The 20,461-nt window shown below is 41.0% G+C and overlaps 1 protein-coding gene across 2 annotated transcripts in view; it reads right to left on the bottom strand.

Annotated features, from left to right (window-relative positions):
* The window catches only part of NELL1 (neural EGFL like 1), a 772,999-nt gene that overhangs the window by 644,905 nt on the left and 107,633 nt on the right, over positions 1 to 20,461 (bottom strand). For both annotated transcript variants that reach the window (XM_081063734.1, XM_081063733.1), the window contains exon 4: positions 14,889 to 15,059. In XM_081063734.1, the coding sequence (XP_080919860.1) occupies positions 14,889 to 15,059 (171 nt within the window). The remainder of the gene's footprint in view (positions 1 to 14,888; positions 15,060 to 20,461) is intronic.

Genomic DNA, 20,461 nt, shown 5'->3' on the forward strand with positions numbered 1-20,461 from the left:
AGGTGACATGTCTGAGAACCACCTCATCGCAGGCACTGCCTCATCTGAACTTCCCATTTAGGTGAACATTATATACCGTTCAAGTTTAAGCCACTTTTATTTGCAACCAGGAACGTCTTATTCTAATGCATGTGCGTTGTGACCTTTAATTCTAGGAATCTCATGAGGGAGACATTATTATTTTTTTAATTTTTAAAAAATGTTTCAATTACAGTTGACATACAATATTATATTAGTTTCAGGTACACAACATAGTGCTTAGACATTTATACGACTTTCCAAGTGATCACCCAGATATATCTAGTACCCATCTGACACCATACATAGTTATTAGAATATTATTGAGTATATTCCTTATGCTGTACTTTACATCCCCATGGCTATTTGGAAACTACACATTTGTACTTTTTAATCCTTTCCTCAACTTCACACATCCCCTAAACCTCCTCCTATCTGGCACCTATCAAAATGTTCTCTATATCTATGAATTTGTTTTTGTTTTGTTTGTTCATTTATATTGTTCTTTAGATTCTACATATAAGTGAAATCATATGATATTTGTCTCTCTCTGACTTATAACACTGAGCATAATACTCTCATTTATATTGTTCTTTAGATTCCACATATAAGTGAGATCATATGATATTTGTCTCTCTCTGACTTATTACATTTAGCATAATACTCTCTAGGTCCATCCATGTTGTTGCAGATGGCAAGAATTCATTCTTTTCTATGGCTGAGTAATAGTCCATTATATATATGCACCACTTCTTTATCCATTCATTCACTGATAAACATTTAGGTTGCTTCCATATCTTGGCTATTGTAAATAATGCTGCAATGAACATATGAATGCATATGTCTTTTCTAATTAGTGTTTTGTGGGTCTTTGAATAAATACCCAGAAGTGTAATTACTGGGTCCTTCTTTGTGTTTTGGTATAGCCTTTGTTTTAAAGGCTATTTTGTCTGGTATAAGTATGCCTACCCCAGTTTTTGTTTTGTTTTGTCATTTCCATTTCATGAAATATCTTTTTCCGTCCCTTTACTTTCAGTCTATGTGTGTCTTTTGATCTAAGTGAGTCTCTTGTAGGTAGCAGGTGTAAGGGTCTTGTTTTCTTATCTATTCAGCCACCCTATGTCTTTTGATTGGAACATTTAATGCATTTACATTTCAAGTAATTGTTAATAAATATATAGTTATTGCCATTGTATTATTCATATTTTTCATATTTTCTTCTTCTTGTTTTTCTTCTTCTTAAAGAAGCCCTTTAACATTTCTTGCAGTTCTAGTTTGATACTGATCAACTCCTATAGCATTTTCTTGTCCGAGAAGCTCTTTATCTGTCCTTCAATTCTAAATGATAGCTTTGCTGGGTAAGAAACCCTGGTTGTAGGCCCTTGCTTTTCATTACTTTGAATATTTCATGGCAGCTGACAGTCTGATGGGAGCTCCCTTGTAGGGAACTAATTGCTTTTCTCTTGCTGCTTTTAAGATGTTCTCTGTCTTTAACCTTTGGAATTTTAAATATGATGTGTCTTGGTGTAGGCCTCTTTAGGTTCACCTTGTTTGGGACTCTTGCACTTCCTGGACTTGTATGTCTATTTCCTTCACCAGGTTAGAAAGGTTGTCCTAACCTATTCTTTGAATAGGTTTTCAATTCCTTGGTCTCTCTCTTCTCCTTCTGGTACCCCTATGATGCGAATGTTGGTATGTTTGATGTCCCAAAGGCCCATTAAACTATCCTCATTTTTTTTAATTCATTTTTATTTTTGCTGTTCTGATTGGGTGTTTTCTGCTACCTTATCTTCCAAATCACTGATTCAATCCTATACTTAATGTAACCTACTGTTGATTCCCTCTAATGTGTTCTTTATTTCAGTTATTGTATTCTTGACTTCTTAACTTCTTAACTTCTATTTTTATGTTTCCTATCTCTTTGTTGAAGTTCTCCCTGAGATCATGGAGCATCCTTATAACCAGGGTTCTGAATTCTTCATCTGGTAAATTGCTTGTCTCCATTTTGTTTAGTTCTTTATCTGCAGTTGTGTTCTGTTCTTTTATTTTAGACATGTTTCTTTGTCTCCCCATTTTGGTTGTCTTCCTGTGTTTGTTTCTATATGTTAGGTAAGGCAGCTATGTCTCCCGGTCTTGATAGAGTGACCTTATGTAGGAGGTGTCCTGTGGGGACCAGTGGCGAAGTCTGAGGGTAAGTTATCATTATCCGTATTTTTTGACTGAGGCTTAGAAAAGGTAAGTAACTTGCCATGGGTCACACAGCTAGTGGCAGAGCCAGAGTTGAAACCCAGGGCTATCCAACTCCAAAGCATGTGCTCTTAACCACTAAACTACACATTCCCCCATGGTATTCACCTGATGCCTAACCCTGGACAACACCAACTCAACTTCAGCCACACAAAATGAGATTTAGCATCATGCGCACGCTCAGATCGTCTGACCCTCCTCACATACCTTCTTCAATCTTGTAATTCCCATCTTAGCATTGGCTAATTGCCATGGTCTCACCTAGCTACACAGCTGAGACAGGACATGCTGATCCAGGGTCAGGGGCTTTTGGCTCCCTGCCCTGTTTCTACAGTCACTGCTGTGTGTAAAAGCCAGGGGCACGGATTATAGTCTAAAGCAGGAGCCTAGAGGCCTGCAAGAGACTACTTCTCCACACACTGCCAAGACACAGAGCTGTCCAGACTGTCCTACAAGAAACAAAGCAGCCCTCATGCCTCTTGAATGTATTCCTGCTACATGCCAATGGTATATCAGGCTTTATTCTGTGAAATGGAAAAGCAAATGGAAGAACAATACATACAGGGATGTCTCCTTATTGAAAAAAATTGTTTGAATATGCAAAGTAAAGATCTAGAGAAGAGAAATAAAACCATTAATGATCATTTCTGTGGAATGGAATTAAGGGCAGAGTGGTCAGTATCATATGGTTTTAAATAGCTTATACCTTTCATGTTTTTGTTATTCAGTAGTTTTATTACATATTATGTGATTTTCATAGGGGATGCATTATAAGTTTTAGGTGTCCCATCATATAAAGCTGAAAAAAAAATCCCATACTGTAAAAATTCTCAGCCCATCCTTCATGTTGTTCCTTAGAATTTCTGTCCTCATAATTTCTTGTATGTGTTTTCTTTTTTTTTTTAATTTTGTGACTCAGGCAAGTACCTTTCATAATTTTTTTAAAAAAATTAAAGAAAAAACACATCCATTTACTTTCACTCATGAAACTCTGCCAAAAAGGCTTAATTTAATGAGCAGGAGGGACTGCCGTCACAGGGAGCCTCAAATGCAGTTTTAGGAAGCAGACCCACAGAATTTTTTGAGGGTGATATGTCCACCATACAGGTAAAACATGTCTACCCAACTGTGTTTGCTCTCCATAAGAGAGGACACATGCCCTTAATCCTCCCTGTGAAGGGTTTATGTTCCTACCATCTCTGTAAATTACCTCCACTCCTTCATGCCTGCCAGAGCTCCCTCAGACCCAGGATACGTGTAAATTTAACATGAAAGCAAGGCACGGTTCACCTTGTGCTGTGAATCAGACCAGGAAATCACCAAAAGCCTTTTATAGATTAACTGCCTTCCTCAAGAAAAAAATAATCCTCAAAAGTTCAAAGCAGAAATACTAGGATTACTTCATTTTTCCTTGTGCTTGATATTTACAAAGCTCGCTGAAATTTAAAACACACATTCCCATGCAGATGCTCATTTGATCTTCACAATAACCCTGTACAAGTAGACTGGGTAAAAGATGATGCCCATTTTGTGCAGATGAGGAGACTGAGGCAAAGAACAAGGAGACTTAACTAATGGAAACATCTAGAAGGCTAGGATCACAGACAAGAAGTCACAAATACAGAGTAGATAAGAACTCTTCCATTCATTCATTCATTCATTCAGGTATTCACAATCTGCACTGATCACCTATTATATAACAGCTCTATGATATACATCGTTGATATAATGGTGAGCTCTCAGGGTGCATACAGCCCATGGGAAAGGCAGATATCAATCAAATAATCAAAAACTATTCTGAATAAAATCACCACGATTTTATCATGAAAGTATAAAACACAAGAGACTTCTTCCTTTTGTCCTGAAAACTAAGGGTAAGTACAATGAACTTGATATTCTAGAATTGGCATCTACAGAGATCCTTTGGCTTACATGAATATGGTGTACTTTTAAAACAAAAACAACTTGAGGTTAGAGGAAGGGAAAACTAATGTAAGAGGAAATTGTGTAAAATTATGCAAAATTATGCAAAAAGTTATGCAAAAATTTTGTAAGCTATAATAAGCATTGTGATCTTGAGCCTAAAACTGATAGGAGGCCATTAAATAAGCTTATGTGTGTGATGGGGTGGGAAGGGAATTGGCAATCAGCTTTGCAGTGTGAAGTCCTTATGTATCATCTTAGTGTCCATGAGAAATTGCTGTCCATAAAAATTACACAGAATTCAATGTCCTCACCTACTTCCTGTGCCTTGGACTCTTATTAGCTCCTACAGGCTCTAGGACATATCTAATTAGCTACCAATAAAAAAAGCAATAACAACAAATGGCCTCCTAAATGGGGTCCGCAACGCCCATCCCTTTATTTCACCACCAGTAGTTTTTAATGTGACCTTGTAATTGCAAAGTCACCTTAAAGAACACAGTGAGTTTACCACCTTGAAATCATGAATATCAAAATTTATATTGGAACACTGTAAAACTACCCATGTAACACTGGAGACCAGTGTAATGTGTCTATTTCACATTTGAAGAACTAGCCAAATGGCTCATTTGCAGTCAGTTGTGATTTAAGATTAGGTCATTGGCCATTACACACCAGCACAGAGGCACATGCAATGCATACAAATCATATGAGGATGATGAGCCATTCGAAGGCCTGACCCAATATTGTCTCTGTGCTATTGACATCATGAACCTGTCTATCAACACGCAGCTTTTGGAAGGAAGGAAAGTCTTTAAATCTAAAAATAACAGCGCATAAGCCTTCTAGAGTCTAAAGACTAACAGTGGTTAGAATTTATAACAAGGTCGATTTTGGTCCAATGGGGAAGTAGCCCTGTAAGGTGACCAGCACCTCCTGGTACAGAAAGTAATACAGCAAATGCCGTGTCCTTTGTCTCAGCTTATAAATGGGATACCTTATACTTTTTTCATGAGGTTAGAAGTGTTATCTTGTCACAAAGGGTGTTAAAAAGATGAAGAAGGAGGAGGAAGGGGGGGAAGAAATGGAGGGAGGGGAAAAGAAGGTGGAGGGACTAATAGATAATAAGCTCCCTGAAAAAGGAATAAAGAAGGACTTCTGGACTCGGTCCAGTCTGCCGCTGACTTAGGGTGTACCCCTGGACGAGTCACTTCTCTTTTCAGCAACTCCTTAACCATTAGAAGCAAGAACATCCACCTCAGAGAGCTACAGTGAAGATCAAGTCCCTAAAGACATACAAAATACTAACCTCAACTTCGTAACGACGGAGCAAAAAGTCTGAGTTTCCACTGAGGGTGCTGCACCTCTGAGGTCAAAATGTCAAAAAAATCCAAGAAATGTGTAGCATACATTCCCCAGCTCCTTCCTTGCTTGTGCTTCAAAGACAGCATCAGACCTGGAGAGCAGGTATTCGCAAAAGTACATTGAGTGACTGAGTGAGTTGAGTGCTTTGCTGAGGACACACCAGCATAAATCACAGCCCGGGGCTGTTTACCTCCAGTGGGAATAAGCTTCCATTCTGGATACTATAGGCATTCCAAGTCTGCCAAAGAAGCCAGCTGATGGCTGCAACTCCAAGCCTGGAAGTTCCTCTGTGTGAAATTTGCTGTCAGGGAAGTGATACCCTCCGATTAATAGACTCTAATGAGTAGAAATGCAGCATGACATTTCTCAGAAAGAGTTAGAGACAGCGTCACACAGACCCTGTGAGGAGAAGGGCAATTATTTCTACTCTAATTGCCCAAGAACAACCACAGGTGAGGGCCCAGGCACATTAACCAGATGGGTTACTGGTTCTGGGACTCCTGCTGGGAGAAGCACTCACAAGAACTTCAGAAGGATGAGCAAAGGGACAAAAGTCAAATTAGAGGTGAGAGCAGGGGAAAGAATGCACAGAAAGCCACACACCCCACCCTTACCTTACCCCCTAAAAGCAGAGCAGCCGAAGAGGAATAGCTATAAATCTGTTTCCTTGCACCCAACTGCTCTGGGATTCTTTATAACATTAATTTAATTAAAGTTTCCAGAGGGATCGATTAATTTCTTTATGGTAATGCGGAAAATCAGTTATTTTCAATGACAAATCAGCACCCTTGGTCTAACTAGAAAACTAATGCATATTTGGAATTCTTTTCTTTTTTCAATTAAAAATTCCTCATGGCTCATGCATTTTTTTCCCAGTGCTCATTTCTAATGAGTGAGGCATAAAAGGAACAGAGATAACTAATATAGAAATGCAGATTTTTTTAAACAAATAAGTTTCCACAACATGTATTATTCTGGTTTGAGTCATTTTCATTCCTTGCTTCCCTTAAAAAAAGAAACATGCAAACATGCATATCCATCAAAAAGGACAGAGTAAAATTATAACAATAAAATTGCAAACATCGATACTTTTTTGTGGAGGAAAACATTTCTTTCTCTTGCAACCTATTTCCCTTTCCATTCATCCTATATAGACCCACGTCTATGCAGTACAATGCAACTCAAAACGTGTCTGAAGGTATGTAGAGGAAATCACTAGGAGTTGGAAATGAAGTCTTGTTTTCCACTCTATTCTAATATATCTTGGGCCCCATGTATGCAATAAAATGCCTTCTTGTTAATATACTCATGGCCTCGGGTAGCCAACAAACCCCAAGATAAAGGGAAGATTGCACTATATTTCTTTTTAGTCCTTTCCATTTGCAACTTTGAAAGCCTGGGAGTAGAGGTTGATGGGGTGAGATGCAGGCCACTCTCTCATCATCCGCTTCAATTAATCCTTTCACCTCCTATGTCTCTCTGCCATTGATGCCACAGTTAACCAAAGTCATATTTAAACCCTCCAAGGAACAAAAGGAAAAGACAAAGGTTCTTGAAAAGACAAAATGAGAAATAGGTCTGTTATTGATGTCATTAGAATATAGGGCAAAGTTAAACCTGGAACCCACCTAACGAGGCTGGAATGAATAATCCACAGGGTACACAGCATGGGTAGAAGCAGTGAGAGGGCTCAGTAGAATTAGACATCCAACACCAGAATGTCTAGGTTGCCTTAACAATTAAGCTGCCACTCTCTACTTTGCCAAAGAATCTATAACTTTGAATCTATTACATTGGCCACCTAGATCTTTAGAGATTTAAATAATGGGAGAGAATGAATTTACAGTTTGGCAGCAAAGTCTCACTCCCCAAACCCACATCCGCCCTCCCCCTCATCCCATTCAGAGAATGTGTGATGTTTTTCAACAGCACAACTATCCATCATCTGCTGACTACAGTACACTGCTCTATAGCATGGGTAAACAAACCACCAGGGTCTCCATGGCCAGGGACAGCCTGCAGGCCCCACACCCCACCCTTGAAGGCTGTCCACTGTCACATGTCTGAGGCACAGAATGCTGAAAGAAATAAAGAACCAAAGGTGGAGAGAACAAGACGCCAACGTCCCTTGGCATCCAAAAATGCATATTTGACATCTACTCCAGCAGGGAGGAAGGCAAGTGAGAAAAAGAGAGCCGGCCATTTAGGCTAAGTGGCCTTCGCTCACCGGCATCATTTTACACTGTCTACCCACATATCAACTGCAAAGCCCCCGCTGGTCTAATACAGAAGTGGCCCTGTGAAGATGGCAGGCTGAACTGCTCTCCAGGGTGCTGGAAAGAAAAAAAAAAACCCTTCTTCAGCACTGTGATGCGATAGAACCAGAAAGAGATGCTCTAGAGGTTCGAGTCGGAAGGAAACAGAATTCATCGACTCCTAGCCCTTTACTGTATATCTAGGGAGCTAAGGCCAAGAGACAGTAGATGACGTTGCTAGGGACATAGAAACTTAACAATTACTTTTGGCTCAAATTTTCAGTCCACAACATCTTTGGGCTAAAAAGCCAGATTTTCAAAGTAGAGAAGCAAAGAGTATGTATATATGTTGCTTAGGTAACCCAGGAGATTACAACAAATACATTTTCTCATTCCGTAAAACTTTACCTGGTGTTTCCTCCCCTCATAAAAGCTGTGATAATTCTGGCTCCTGAGTTGGGGAGGGGGGATTAAATTTCTGAACCTCCTCTTTCACAAGAACCAAAAGGGGAAAAGACCATGCCACACTCTCAAGGCCTTGCCAGGATCAACCAAAGATCGTATCTTATGGGAGGGGTATTTCCTTCCCCACTCAGCTTCAGTTACATGTTTTTAAAGAGACTCTGCCATTACATAGTTTTAAAGGGACTCCGTTGGCATAAAAACCGTGCACCATTGTGCTGCACTAACGACCATGGTACTAAAAGACAAACTACTGGAGAACCTTGCCTAGGATTTGGCAGTCAGAATAATTTCAGGAACCTGACTGATCTCAATCCCTGCATTGCACCATGGAGCCACGTTACACACCACATTATGGTCCCCATCCATGAGACATAAGCCATTGCTCTTATACAGGTAAAAATCTGACTAAATCATACTCATTTCTAGGATGATATTCTAACACTTCTTCTGTATGATGGCCTATGTCTATAGTACTTCAAGATTCTATATGTTAACACAGTAGCTTGAAATTTTCTGAGGGTTTTACACACTCTCTTTTGCTACATCCCTACAACCACACGGTAGAAGAGTTACTATTATTTCCATTTAAAAGACGCAAGCACAGCTCCTGGCATATGAATGAATGAATAAATGAATGAATGAACAAATGAAGCAAATAAAAATTTGCTACATACCTACAACCATATGGTAGAAGAGTTACTATTATTCCCATTTTACAAATGCAAGCATAGCTCCTGGCACATGAATGAATGAATGAATCAATGAATGAATCAAATAAACATTTTCAAAGAATCTAAGGCATAAATAGATTCCCTGATTTCACACTCCTGCATCATTGCATGTAAATCACATTTTATAAACGGCAAAACCAAAACCAAGGTCCAGCATTCAGTTCAGTCTAGGTGAAATCACAGAGCTCATCTGCCTTGTCACATGGAGACCAGCTCTTCCTCCCCTCTCACACTTCCTTCTGTCTCTCCCTGAAGGCTTCCCTCGCTTGATACCACTCACCCATACACACTCTTCTCTCACCGGCACTATGAGTGACTTTGTCATACTTTACGAGATGCACCTCATCCCAAGCCCAGTTCTCATGTGATTGGTACAGAATCAAATCACACAGTGGCAAAACTGTAAAGCAGCAGACATTGTCATGTATGTTCACCTGGGGTGTTAAGAAATAAAGAGGCTACTCTACATGGCCCGGAGCTCTCCCTCCTGTGATCTCCCAGACCTGATTATCTCAACCGAGAACCCAGCAATCCATCATGTACTGCCTTATGACATCTCTTGTACTGGTGCCTTGCATTGTTACTGAAATTCACACTTGGGTATGTCCGGCTTTCTTAACTCACTTGTCATCTCTTCCTGGACAGAGGATCTGGAGCTGCTGGGTCAGTTGGGCATATATGCTGGCTTCTCAATTTTATTTTAGATAATTCTGATGATGAGTTTTGGGCCTGTGTTCCTGTTTGTGAATAATGTATCAGTCGGGGAACAGGAGACTGAGAGTCTCAGCCTGGCTCTCTGGGAAGCTGTAGCCTTTGAGAGTTATCTCTTAATTTCCCTCTCCCGACTATAAGAAAAATGTCCGTATAAAATCCAAGTAGTACTTACACATGTAGCTTAACTACCTTAAGGAATGTGAGGTTTAATAAGATGGTGTTTGTAAATACTTTAGGAGCTCTCTGGGAAGGAAGATGCGATATCACCCTATTTCATTATGAAAACCTAGAGATATAAACAGATGTTGACATCCTGAAGTTACTCTGAAATACTAGACAGAAACCTTAAATTACTGACGTGTGCAGTGATTTATACTAAGTTGATTTTTTCTGCTTCTTTACGTTCATCACAATCAGTTGTGTGCAAAGGTTGAATGCACTATGCAGTGAATGAATAGCATGTGTTAAAATAAAATCTAAATATTTATTTCTAGCCTATCATAATTGAGTTAACTTCCTATTAGAGTGAGTACTAAGCATCAGAAGTGCGAGTGTGTGTGTGTGTGTGTATTGTACACACTTGTACAAGTCTGAACAAATGAGACGAGAATTCGGAGCTCTGTTGCAATGTGACTGTGTAAGAGAAAGTTTTTTTCCAGCAGTAAGGCAAGAAGAGGTTGGCCTGCAGTAGGGACGTGCATATTGCAAAATGTGCTGGCCGAAGGCAAGGGGAATGTGCTATTTGATTAGAAAACACGTTTGAGTCCGTCCCTTCACTGTTGAGAAGCTCAGCCCCACTGTCACTTCAAGACTGAGATGCTGGAAGTGACTGTTTGTAGTTCTCTCCACTGCTCGGATGCTGCTCCAAGTTGCCGAGCCCGCCTGCTCACAAGGCTGAGTCTGAGTCCGTGCTTTTCTGACATCCAGGACAAGGGCCTATCACTATGGGGGGCCCTGGTGGCTTCAGAATTTTCAAAAATGACTGAATGAATAAGCCATGCGCTTCACGATGGCAAGGACTCTCCTTTCTTTGTATCCTCCACAGCTTGGCAGAGACAGTGAGTCAATACATTAATGTGAGGGGTTGCTAGACAATTGAAAGTTACCAAACAAAGGAAAGAAAATCCCTTTTTGCGGTGAGTGAGAATGAACACTTACACACTAAATCCCACATGGCAAGGGATCCTGGGCTTTGAGGAATACGGAAGGGCTGCAGGCTAAGCTGAGAATGGAGCGGAAAAATATGAGGAAGGTGAGCTCAGGCCGCATTCTAGGCTTTGTTGGTAACTATTAATAATAAAGGCAGCTAGAGAAAAACCCAAGGCAATGGAGATAATCTATCTGACCACCCAACTGAAGGATTCCTTTTATGTTTCTAGCATGAGGTAATCTGCTACTTACATGTTGGGAGCCTCTAACTAGGTCCAGCTAAACAGCTGAAGCAGGAAGGAAGATGTAAGTCTCTGTAGCAAGCAGAAAGTGTTAAACTACGGACTAAAACAGCACTCACTTTTCTTGTGACAATTTGTGTAATTATATCTGAAAAGGCTCTGTTTCTCAGTTTTAACCTAAAAAAATCGTAGAAAATCCTGCCACAGTTCTTCAGGGCAAAGGAACTGGCCTGGGAAATCTTCTCTTCCTGTTTTCAAATGTTATGGTCCTTGAACCCTTTGCGACATCTCTCCCCTGGGAAGACTCCATGGGTGGTTTGTCCTGGGAGGTACGTGAATTACAGAGGTGCTGTGGAGGGGTGAGAAGACTATTTGGGAGTTAGATTCCAGTTCAAAGTTTATTACATTACACGATTGAGACCGAGTTACTTACCTTTTCTGAACCTTTCTAATTCCAAATCTGTACAATGGGTCTAATAAAATTGTCCCCACCTGGCTATCCTAGGGAATATCATACCTAGTACATTACCTGGCCTATAGTAGGTGCCTAGTAAATACAAGTCCCTACCTCAATGCCAACACAATGGGTTCAGTTAGTAAGATTCTACATCTTACCAAACAACTCCAAAGGTCAGCAACACTAAAGAGGAGAAAGCTGCTCACCCCGCACCAGCATCTTGCCTTCCCTCATGTTCCAAGTCCAGAGCCAATGGTCCCCACTGTTGAACTGAACAGCGTAGTAGCCAGAGCAAGGTATGCATGAGTCAGACTGGGTCCAAATCCTAGAGCTGCCATGTAACAGCAGGGTTGCGACACATAATGTAACCTCAGTTCCATCATTTTAAAATGAGAAACACAATCGCATGAGTGTGGAATGAATTACTCTATGTAAAATGTTTAATTAGCACTCTGCCAGCACAGCCAACACTCAATAAATGTCATCTATCACATCACCATGTATCACCCAACCAGCAGAACTCCAGTGCATGATAGGTTGACAAAAATAAAGGTAAAAGGAGTCAAAAAGTAAGAATCTCATGATGGTATGAAATGAGTAGCTGAAAGAGGAAAAAATCAGCTTTTGTGAAATTCACTCTTTGAGAGGCTGGCCTAGATAAGAAGTAGTAAACCAGCATCTTAATAAGCAGACCAGAGCTTCTGCCACTCTAAAATCATCTAGTGCTGGCGAGGAAGAAGTTTGTGAAGAAGATACATTTATTTTGTGCATTAGAAACTACCCTCTCTTTAATCTTTCTCTCCTGCTTACTGGGGCTCTGCATTAAGTGTTTCACTTTCCAGGGCCCCCCATTTATTTACTGCAGCCTAACCTGTCCTTCAGCGTCCTCCACCTCTAAACCATTTGAAATGCCAGTCCATGCGCCAAATCTAGACTGCCTGCATAAAAATACATGGCAAGGTGGCTAAAAAAATAGCTTCTCAGGTTCCAACCCTCAGGGTCTGATCCAGTAGGTCAGAAATAGGGCCTGGTTACCCATATCATTTCTTTTTAAGTTCCCCAGTAATTTTTATATGTAGTCACGTTTGGGATATGTTTCTAGACGTTCCCCACACCAAAATCAAAATTTAACTCTTCTATGGCCCAGTCGTTCCGGGCCTTTCTTTCCCCTGACCTATCTAAAAACCTCATTTGTATTTGAGTCCATGAATCATCAACTGGCAACACTGTATTTTTTCCCTCTAAGATCTTACACAAAGGACAACATCCTATGCCTTACGTGAAAGTATGAAAAAGGGAAGGAATATTTAGAATTCCCTCAGCCCATTCTTTATAAATGGGGCTGACCCTAAAGAATATTGTAGACTCCAGCTCTCCCATCCTCTCCCCCACTTTCCAGGTAGAGAGGTCGATGTACCCAAGGACACACGGGGGATGAAAGGTTGGAGACGAAGAGGCACCACACATGTGAAAAACAAACAATAACAATCATGGATTGAACACAATGCCCAAGCATCACGCTAAGCACCTTACATGGATGAGCTCACGTAACATTCCCATCTATGAGCATGCATTACTATCATTAATTCCAGCTTACAAATTTAAAACTAAGATGCAAAGAAATTAACTTGCCAAAATTCACACAGCTCACAAGTGGCCGAGGATGGGCGAAGAGAATATCTCACAAGGACCAGAGAATTTGTGAAGGCATGAAACAAATTAGATTAGTGGAGACCTAGCATTTCTCCTCTTTTCCTCTTCTCCAGAGAGAATATTGAGAAAAAAGATAAAACTTTTGGAAGGAGGAAGCAAAAAAATTACACAGCAAGAAAGCAGCAGTGTCTCCAGGACTTCTCAGTTGGGAATTACTAAACTAGGGCTTTGAGCCATCTTTCTGGCCTCTGGCATAGGAGGACATGCCAGGCCCTTCTTCTGCTCTCCCATTTGGGCAGCATATGGGGGTCGGGGTGGGGAGACAATAGTGCTACCTGCGGCCGTTGGTTCTAGAGAACTGAAAGAGACAATGAGCTCTTGGAGGTGGAAATGGAGATAGCAGCGTCAAGGCTGGCTTTATTCAAGCTGCCAAGCCCAGGACTGCAAGGTAAAAAGCCACTGGTTTCTATGGAAACTTTGTCCATGCACACATATGATATCTGGACAATTCTTCAGAAGCTATCTTAAATAGATGACATCAAAATGCACCAAGACTCCCTTCAACATGGAGGAACTTCCCTTCAGCCTGATACTAGTTTCTATTCTCTACCTTTCCGGGTCTTCTAAAAGAGTCTACAGAGCTGGAGCGGGGAGCTCATTAAATATCTCGTCAGAAACATGGTCCAGAGCTGAATGACCTTGAATTATCCCTCCTTCTGTTGAGTTCTGAGAGGGACACTGTCCCCAGCCTGCATGCTCTGTATCCTGGGCCCGAGGGAGCAAGTCCTGTGGCTGAACAGTCATTTTAACTTTGATGGTATCATTAATGAGAACAAACAATTCATGGGCACCGCTTGCAATGCAAAAATTTCTCCATAATAGGACTCAGATCACTACCCATAAGGATTTTCAGAGGGTTCTGGAGAGATCAAAGCATCCCCCCGACCATATTATCCAGCTGTCCAGCCACAAATGATCCACTAGAGACCCATAGCCTCCTTTCTTCAGCTGGCAGTAAACCTGACTCCAATGACAGACATGGGGGACAATATCTCCTTCACAGCCCAACCCACACCCCCCTGTGAAACCCCTCAGACCTCACAAATGCTCCTGCTATCTGTCCTCTAACAAGCTGGAAGGCTCATTCCTCTGCAGGGAGTGGACAGTATTAATTCCAAAAGATTCAAAGAACAGCCTCTTTAAAAACCTCCATTTGGAAAACATATTTAAGCAAAGCTGTGCCTGATGAAGTGAAATAGAATTAGCCGCTTCAGCAGCACAGGCTTCTCAGATTCATTCTAAGGTAGACTGGCGTAATCTTTTCCAAGGGGAATGACCTCAACAATATATCACAGTTAACTGTGATCACAGCTCCATGGAATTTCAGACGGTGCCCAGAGTACACCGAAGCACACTTAATATTCCCCAATCTGTAATCAACCTTTTGTACATTTGTTCCTAATCACAGGATACGGTTTCATCTTAATGAACTGTTTTCTTAGAGTATTACAGTTGGTCATTTCAGCATGCCTAATGGCCCATTTGGTAGGTTAAATTACAGTTAGGGTCCCTCGGTTTTTGTTTCGCAGCCAGGCTTAACAGGGGTGTGATGTTTCCCTCTTCCCATTGCTTGAGTTCAAGGACAATCATGAAAGACCATGTAACATACCTGTTACAGTCGACATGGAGAAGGAGATGAGAGGCGCTAACTGACAGTGCGACCTTGTGCCACTGTCCATCTGCCATCCGGTACGGAAGTGCCTCCGTCCTGGGCTTCCCGTTGTGGATATAATGATACCGAATCTCATCCCTCAGACCGCTGCTCTCCAGTTCAAAATAGCTGCATGGAAAGCAACGAAAATTTTATTTTCCTTCTGGACATCACAGTCATCATTAATCCTCACTACATACCAGCTGACCACCAGGTTTCTCAAAATCTACCATTAGCTAAATATGACACAAAGAGCTACGATCCAAAAGCAATTGTACCGTATGGAACCCAATTCACAGATGGTCCGGGGGCCCTCATGGTGACACATTGAGCCTCTGAAATAGAGATTGATTGATTGATCCACTGTGAGGTGACAGGCCACAAACTAATTAACAAAGCTCGGTGGAGTCGCCTGTCAAGTACTTAGAAGTACAGTTCAGAATCTTCTTTCTATTGTCTAAAAAAAGGCCACTCGTGTGGAATAGATTTATTGAAGTTTATTTTTTTATCACTGCCATTTTTACTTTTCCAAGAATTAAAAACAGAAGTCATCAGTGGGTAAGAGGGGAGGCAGGAGGGTGGTAGATGAGGGTAAAGGAGACCCAATACATGGTGATGGAAGAACTGACTCTGGGTAGTGAACACAAAATGGGTTTTACAGATGATGTAATACAGAATTGTACACCTGAAATCTTTGTAACTTTACTAACAATTGTCACTCCAATAAACTTTAATTAAAACAAAACAAAAACAGAAAACAGAAATCATGTTGGATATCAGAGATTGAAATAAATGGTCACAATAAAGAGATTAGTAATGTTTTTTGTGTTTGCTTTTCTACTTCCCCCTGCATGAAAAGCTGTAAGTGAACAACTGTTTCTACCATGTTTCCCTGAAAATAAGACCGAACTGGAGAATAAGCCCTAGCATGATTTTTCAGGAGGACATCCTCTGAACACAAGCCCTTATGCGTCTTTTGGAGCAAAAATCAATATAAGACCCGGTCTTATTTTCGGGGCAACACGGTAGATAATGATTAAGGAAGAAAAGGTTAAAGCTACTCACATATGGAGCAGCATTTCAAATGATCATAGAATAAGCCATGTAATTGAGATTTTTCATTCCCCAGATGATCATGTTTGCCAGATCCATGAAAAACTCCTATCACCACCACTGCAGTCTATACTTCTATAATAAAATGCTGCAGGCATCTCTGGCACTCCCCTCAGACATGCACCGGGGCTCATACATTCATGGGGGGGGAAGACCATTGTAGTCTGTCTCCTATGCCTCTTTCTGAAGCATGTCAGCACACTGCCATCAAAATTGGGCCTGATCTCACTGCTAGGCATTGCACAAGGCATTTAATACATGCTACCTAATTTATCACCCACAGAAACACACAAGAGTGACATTATTATCCCTTTTTAAATATTAAAAAACTGAGATTCTAGAATTAAATAACATACCCAATTCAGGATTTAAATATGGGTCTCAATTTGACAGCCTATATACTTTCTACCAGTTTGCTTGCCCATCTCAGAGGCACAGCAAAGTAGTAAAACTGGTCTCAACTGCCACTATCTCCCAGCAACTCATTCATATAGACAATTTAAACAGTACTTTCCTAGACAGGTAACCAGTTACAATCCCTAGATTTGGAAGGACCTACTGGCTCTCCTCTAATCCGCTGAGTTGGCCTAACCCAACCAGCCAGATTGTACTTAATCTGAAACACAAAATGCATCTTCTGTGAGAACCTAAATGAATATATCACGAAACTCAGCCTCTATTGTACATGGCTCCCAAATCTCATGTCAGAGAAAAACGCATGTTTCTTGCTCATCTTTCACAGGGATCTTCCCAAGAAAGCAGTGCAAGGGGAAACAGAGTCAAGACTAGCCTCTGACCTACCTCATTTGCAAGAGGCAAATAATCAGGCCTAAGGTCATAAACTGAAGAGGTTATTTACACTATTGTAGCCAGTTCCTGGGCCCAGGTACATACTTATTAGTAATAAGAAATGTAATACATATTTCATAAGACTGCCAAAAAAATTCCCTTAATATAGAAGATATTCATTTTAAGTGAATCCTCCAAATTTCTTCTAAGCAGCTAGAACATTAGACGAATCAAACAATCAGGAACCTAAAAGGTTAAGAAGACCTTAAGATTATCTGGTCATTCATTAGTTTACTCAACACATAGTGAAGACCTAAAAAAATTATTTAAATATAGATCCTGTTCTCAAGAGGCTTTGAAACTAGTGGAAAAAGAAATAAAATATGTATCCTTCCCATAAACAGCTAGAAACTAGCCTAAGAGAAACACATGGAAGGCAAGGGAAACTATCATTTCATGAGTGACTACCATGTGCCAGGAATGGGCCATGTGCTTTCATGGACATCATCTCATTTAATTTCCTCAAGGTAGATCTTATTATCCCTATGTTACAGATGAATTCACACATGACCAGAGATTTTAAGTACCTTGCCCAAGATCACACAGCTTCTATATATAAAAGCAACATGATTTTATATTTGAGACCTTAACAAAATTAACACATCATGAGAAACCTCTCAATTATTTTCACCAATAAGCTACTGCGAGGGGAAGGAACATGACCTTGAAAGAACTTCAATAAATGGCAATTAGAAATGCTCAGTGCTCCGATGATCATTGCAGCCTTATTTACAGTGGCCAAGACATGGAACCAACCAAAGTGTCCTTCGATAGATGATTGGATAAAGAAGATGTGGTGCATATACACGATGGAATACTATTCTAACATGAGAAAAGATGAAATAATGCCATTTGTGACAACATGGATAGATCTTTGAGATTATTATGTTAAGCAAACTAAGTCAGACAGAAAAAGTCGAGAATCATATGATTTCACTGATATGTGGGATAGAAAACTGAAAACAACAAAGGAACAAGACAAACAAATGAAGAAACAGAAACTCATAGACACAGACAATAGTTTAGTGGTTACCAGAGGGTAAGGGAAGGGCGGTGGGTGATAGATGAGAGTAAAAGGGATCAAATATATGGTGATGGAAGGAGAACTGAACTGACTCTGGTGGTGAACACTCAATGTGATATACAGACGGCGTATTACAGAATTGTACACCTAAAACCTATGTAACTTTACTAACAATTGTCACCCCACTAAACTTTAATTTAAGAAAAAAAGAAAGAAATGCTCAGAGAGATCACCTGATGGAATCATTTTCTAAAAAGGAGGCAGACACATCTAACGATTTAAACATTATTCCTGAGGTTATGACCTCATTGAACAAGTGCTCAATGTATTACAAAAAGATCTTTCAAAGATCACTTTCCAAAGCACTGGAGTAAGCAGCAGTCACCTTGGGGTAATCCCAGTTATACAGATATGAGGGGAAAAAATCTGCCCAATTGTTAGGCAAGTAGACACATGTGTCTTTGGGAAAAGTTTCTGACAGCATCATACACGTGGTCCAGAAGTGTTATATCTCAAACATCTTCAGTGAAAGTCCAGAGAATGTGGGTTTTTTTGTTGATCACTGCCCAAGGCATGACAAAGACACTGCATGGCTAAGTTATATCTGGATAAAACTGTTTTGTGAGTGCTGGGATGGGAATAAGTCAATATTTCCAAGCAGTAACTCTTTGCTAAGAGAGATACAAGGCTGAATCCTGACAGCAACTTGGATGAAGTGGTCATTTGGCCTGATAGCTTTTGGCTGCAGCCTGGAGGAAAGACTCAGGATTGGCAGTAGAGCTGTGTTACTCAAAGTACAGTCCACAGACTAGTATCATCATCACCGTCACTTGTGGAAATTCAGATTCCGGGGCCCCCACCAAGACCTACGTGAATCAGAATCTGCATTTTAATAAGACCCCCCGGATGATTCACACGCACAAGAAAGATTAAGAAGCACTGCAGTAGGTACACCAGGTGTTGCTTTACTTCCTGGCCAGCTGGTCACGGGGAGGGAGGCAGAAGCTGGATGCTATGAGCAGTAAGAGCCCTGCGGTGTGAGCAGACAGAGGAAGCGTACTGGAAGTGATTGTCAGCAAGTGTCTAGCGAGCTCTCTGCCCCGACCAGTCCTCTCTCTTCAGGCTGTAAGTGCTTTGGGCTCCTCTTGGGATTTAGGGGAGGGACAGCTGGATGAGTGATAAAAGCACTGGGCAGATTGTGTAAGCAGCATTTCTCCCCTTAGCCTTGGACCTCAGCCATGTGTGCTATTCCAGTGAACTATCTCGGCTCCCAGAAAAGCCTATTCATCCTGCAAATATTTGAAGACAGCAACGACATTCATTACTAAGTTCTCTTTTTCAGACCAAGCTTCCCCAGCATCTTCCTTTACATTTCTGTCCACGACCTACACGATGAGGCCCTCCTGAAAAAGGCTTCTGCCTCACTCCTCTTTTCAGATCCTTCCCCATGTTGGCCCCCAGGCTCTGGATATGGTAAAATAGATCAGTATCCCCCTTAAATACAGCTTCCAATTACAATGACCTTCCCATCAATTAACAGTGCAAGTGCTTTCATACAGAATGCCAGGAAGGAGGTCTTTCCCACCTTGTGTTTACACAGCTAAGTTTTTTAAACCTAATCCCTCGCTTGAGGCTAGGCAGACTCTGTCCAGAATCCACGTGGTTGCCCACTGCTGGGATAATGAAGAGAAGGTGCCCAAAACACCAAGAAGGTATCCTGTGCCCTACTTCAGGTCAGGGGCCTCAAGGACTATGTAACTGGGAAAAACAAAAAAAAGAAAGGCAATGGCACAATTTTTAAGTAAATATGTAGTAGTGCAAAGAACACTGGCCTCAGGATACCGAGAATTGATTTCAACCTTAACCATGCTACAAACCATGCAAGCTTTGGCAAATATGCTCCCGCCTCTCTCTACCTCAATTTCTCCTGTCTGTTAAATGGAGTGATTTAGATCAGATCCACAGTGCCCTAGGATTCCTTGGAAGGGCCTTTGAGTTTATGGCAATGAGGAAAGGATGGGGTGCCAGAGAAGCTTCCCTCTCATCTGTTGTATACATTGGCGTCCCCATAAGATTTCATTTGAATAAAAGAGATCCACTTCCCAAAATAGTCTGAAATGACTGAACTAAATCATCTTTAAGGTCTAGCTCAGGTCAAATTCATATACTGCTTTGCAAATGGATAAACTTTAAAAGAAACTGAATAATTGGTTGGTCAGTTAGTTTCACTGTACCCTTGACTTTTCCAGCAACACTTAGGCTCCAGGCTCTTTAGCAGCCTGGAAAAGAGAGGATAGGAGATGGCAGGTGTAACAAACGTAGCTAATATTCACACCCTGTCCTTCTCCCTGGGCATACACCAGATTATACGCATATTTCCCAGTCCCCTGGAATCTAGGAGGGACTGCATGACTAGCTGTCACCAACAAAACATGAGCAGAGATGATATGTATGACCAAGGCTAGGCATTTAAAGGAGGGTCTGCCATATCCATGCCAGTTGCAGAGGGTCCAATAGGGAGCATTCTGACACCTTAGGGGGTGGC

Source organism: Rhinolophus hipposideros (genome assembly GCF_964194185.1).
Source record: "Rhinolophus hipposideros genome assembly, chromosome: 10".
NCBI classification, from domain to species: domain Eukaryota; kingdom Metazoa; phylum Chordata; class Mammalia; order Chiroptera; family Rhinolophidae; genus Rhinolophus; species Rhinolophus hipposideros.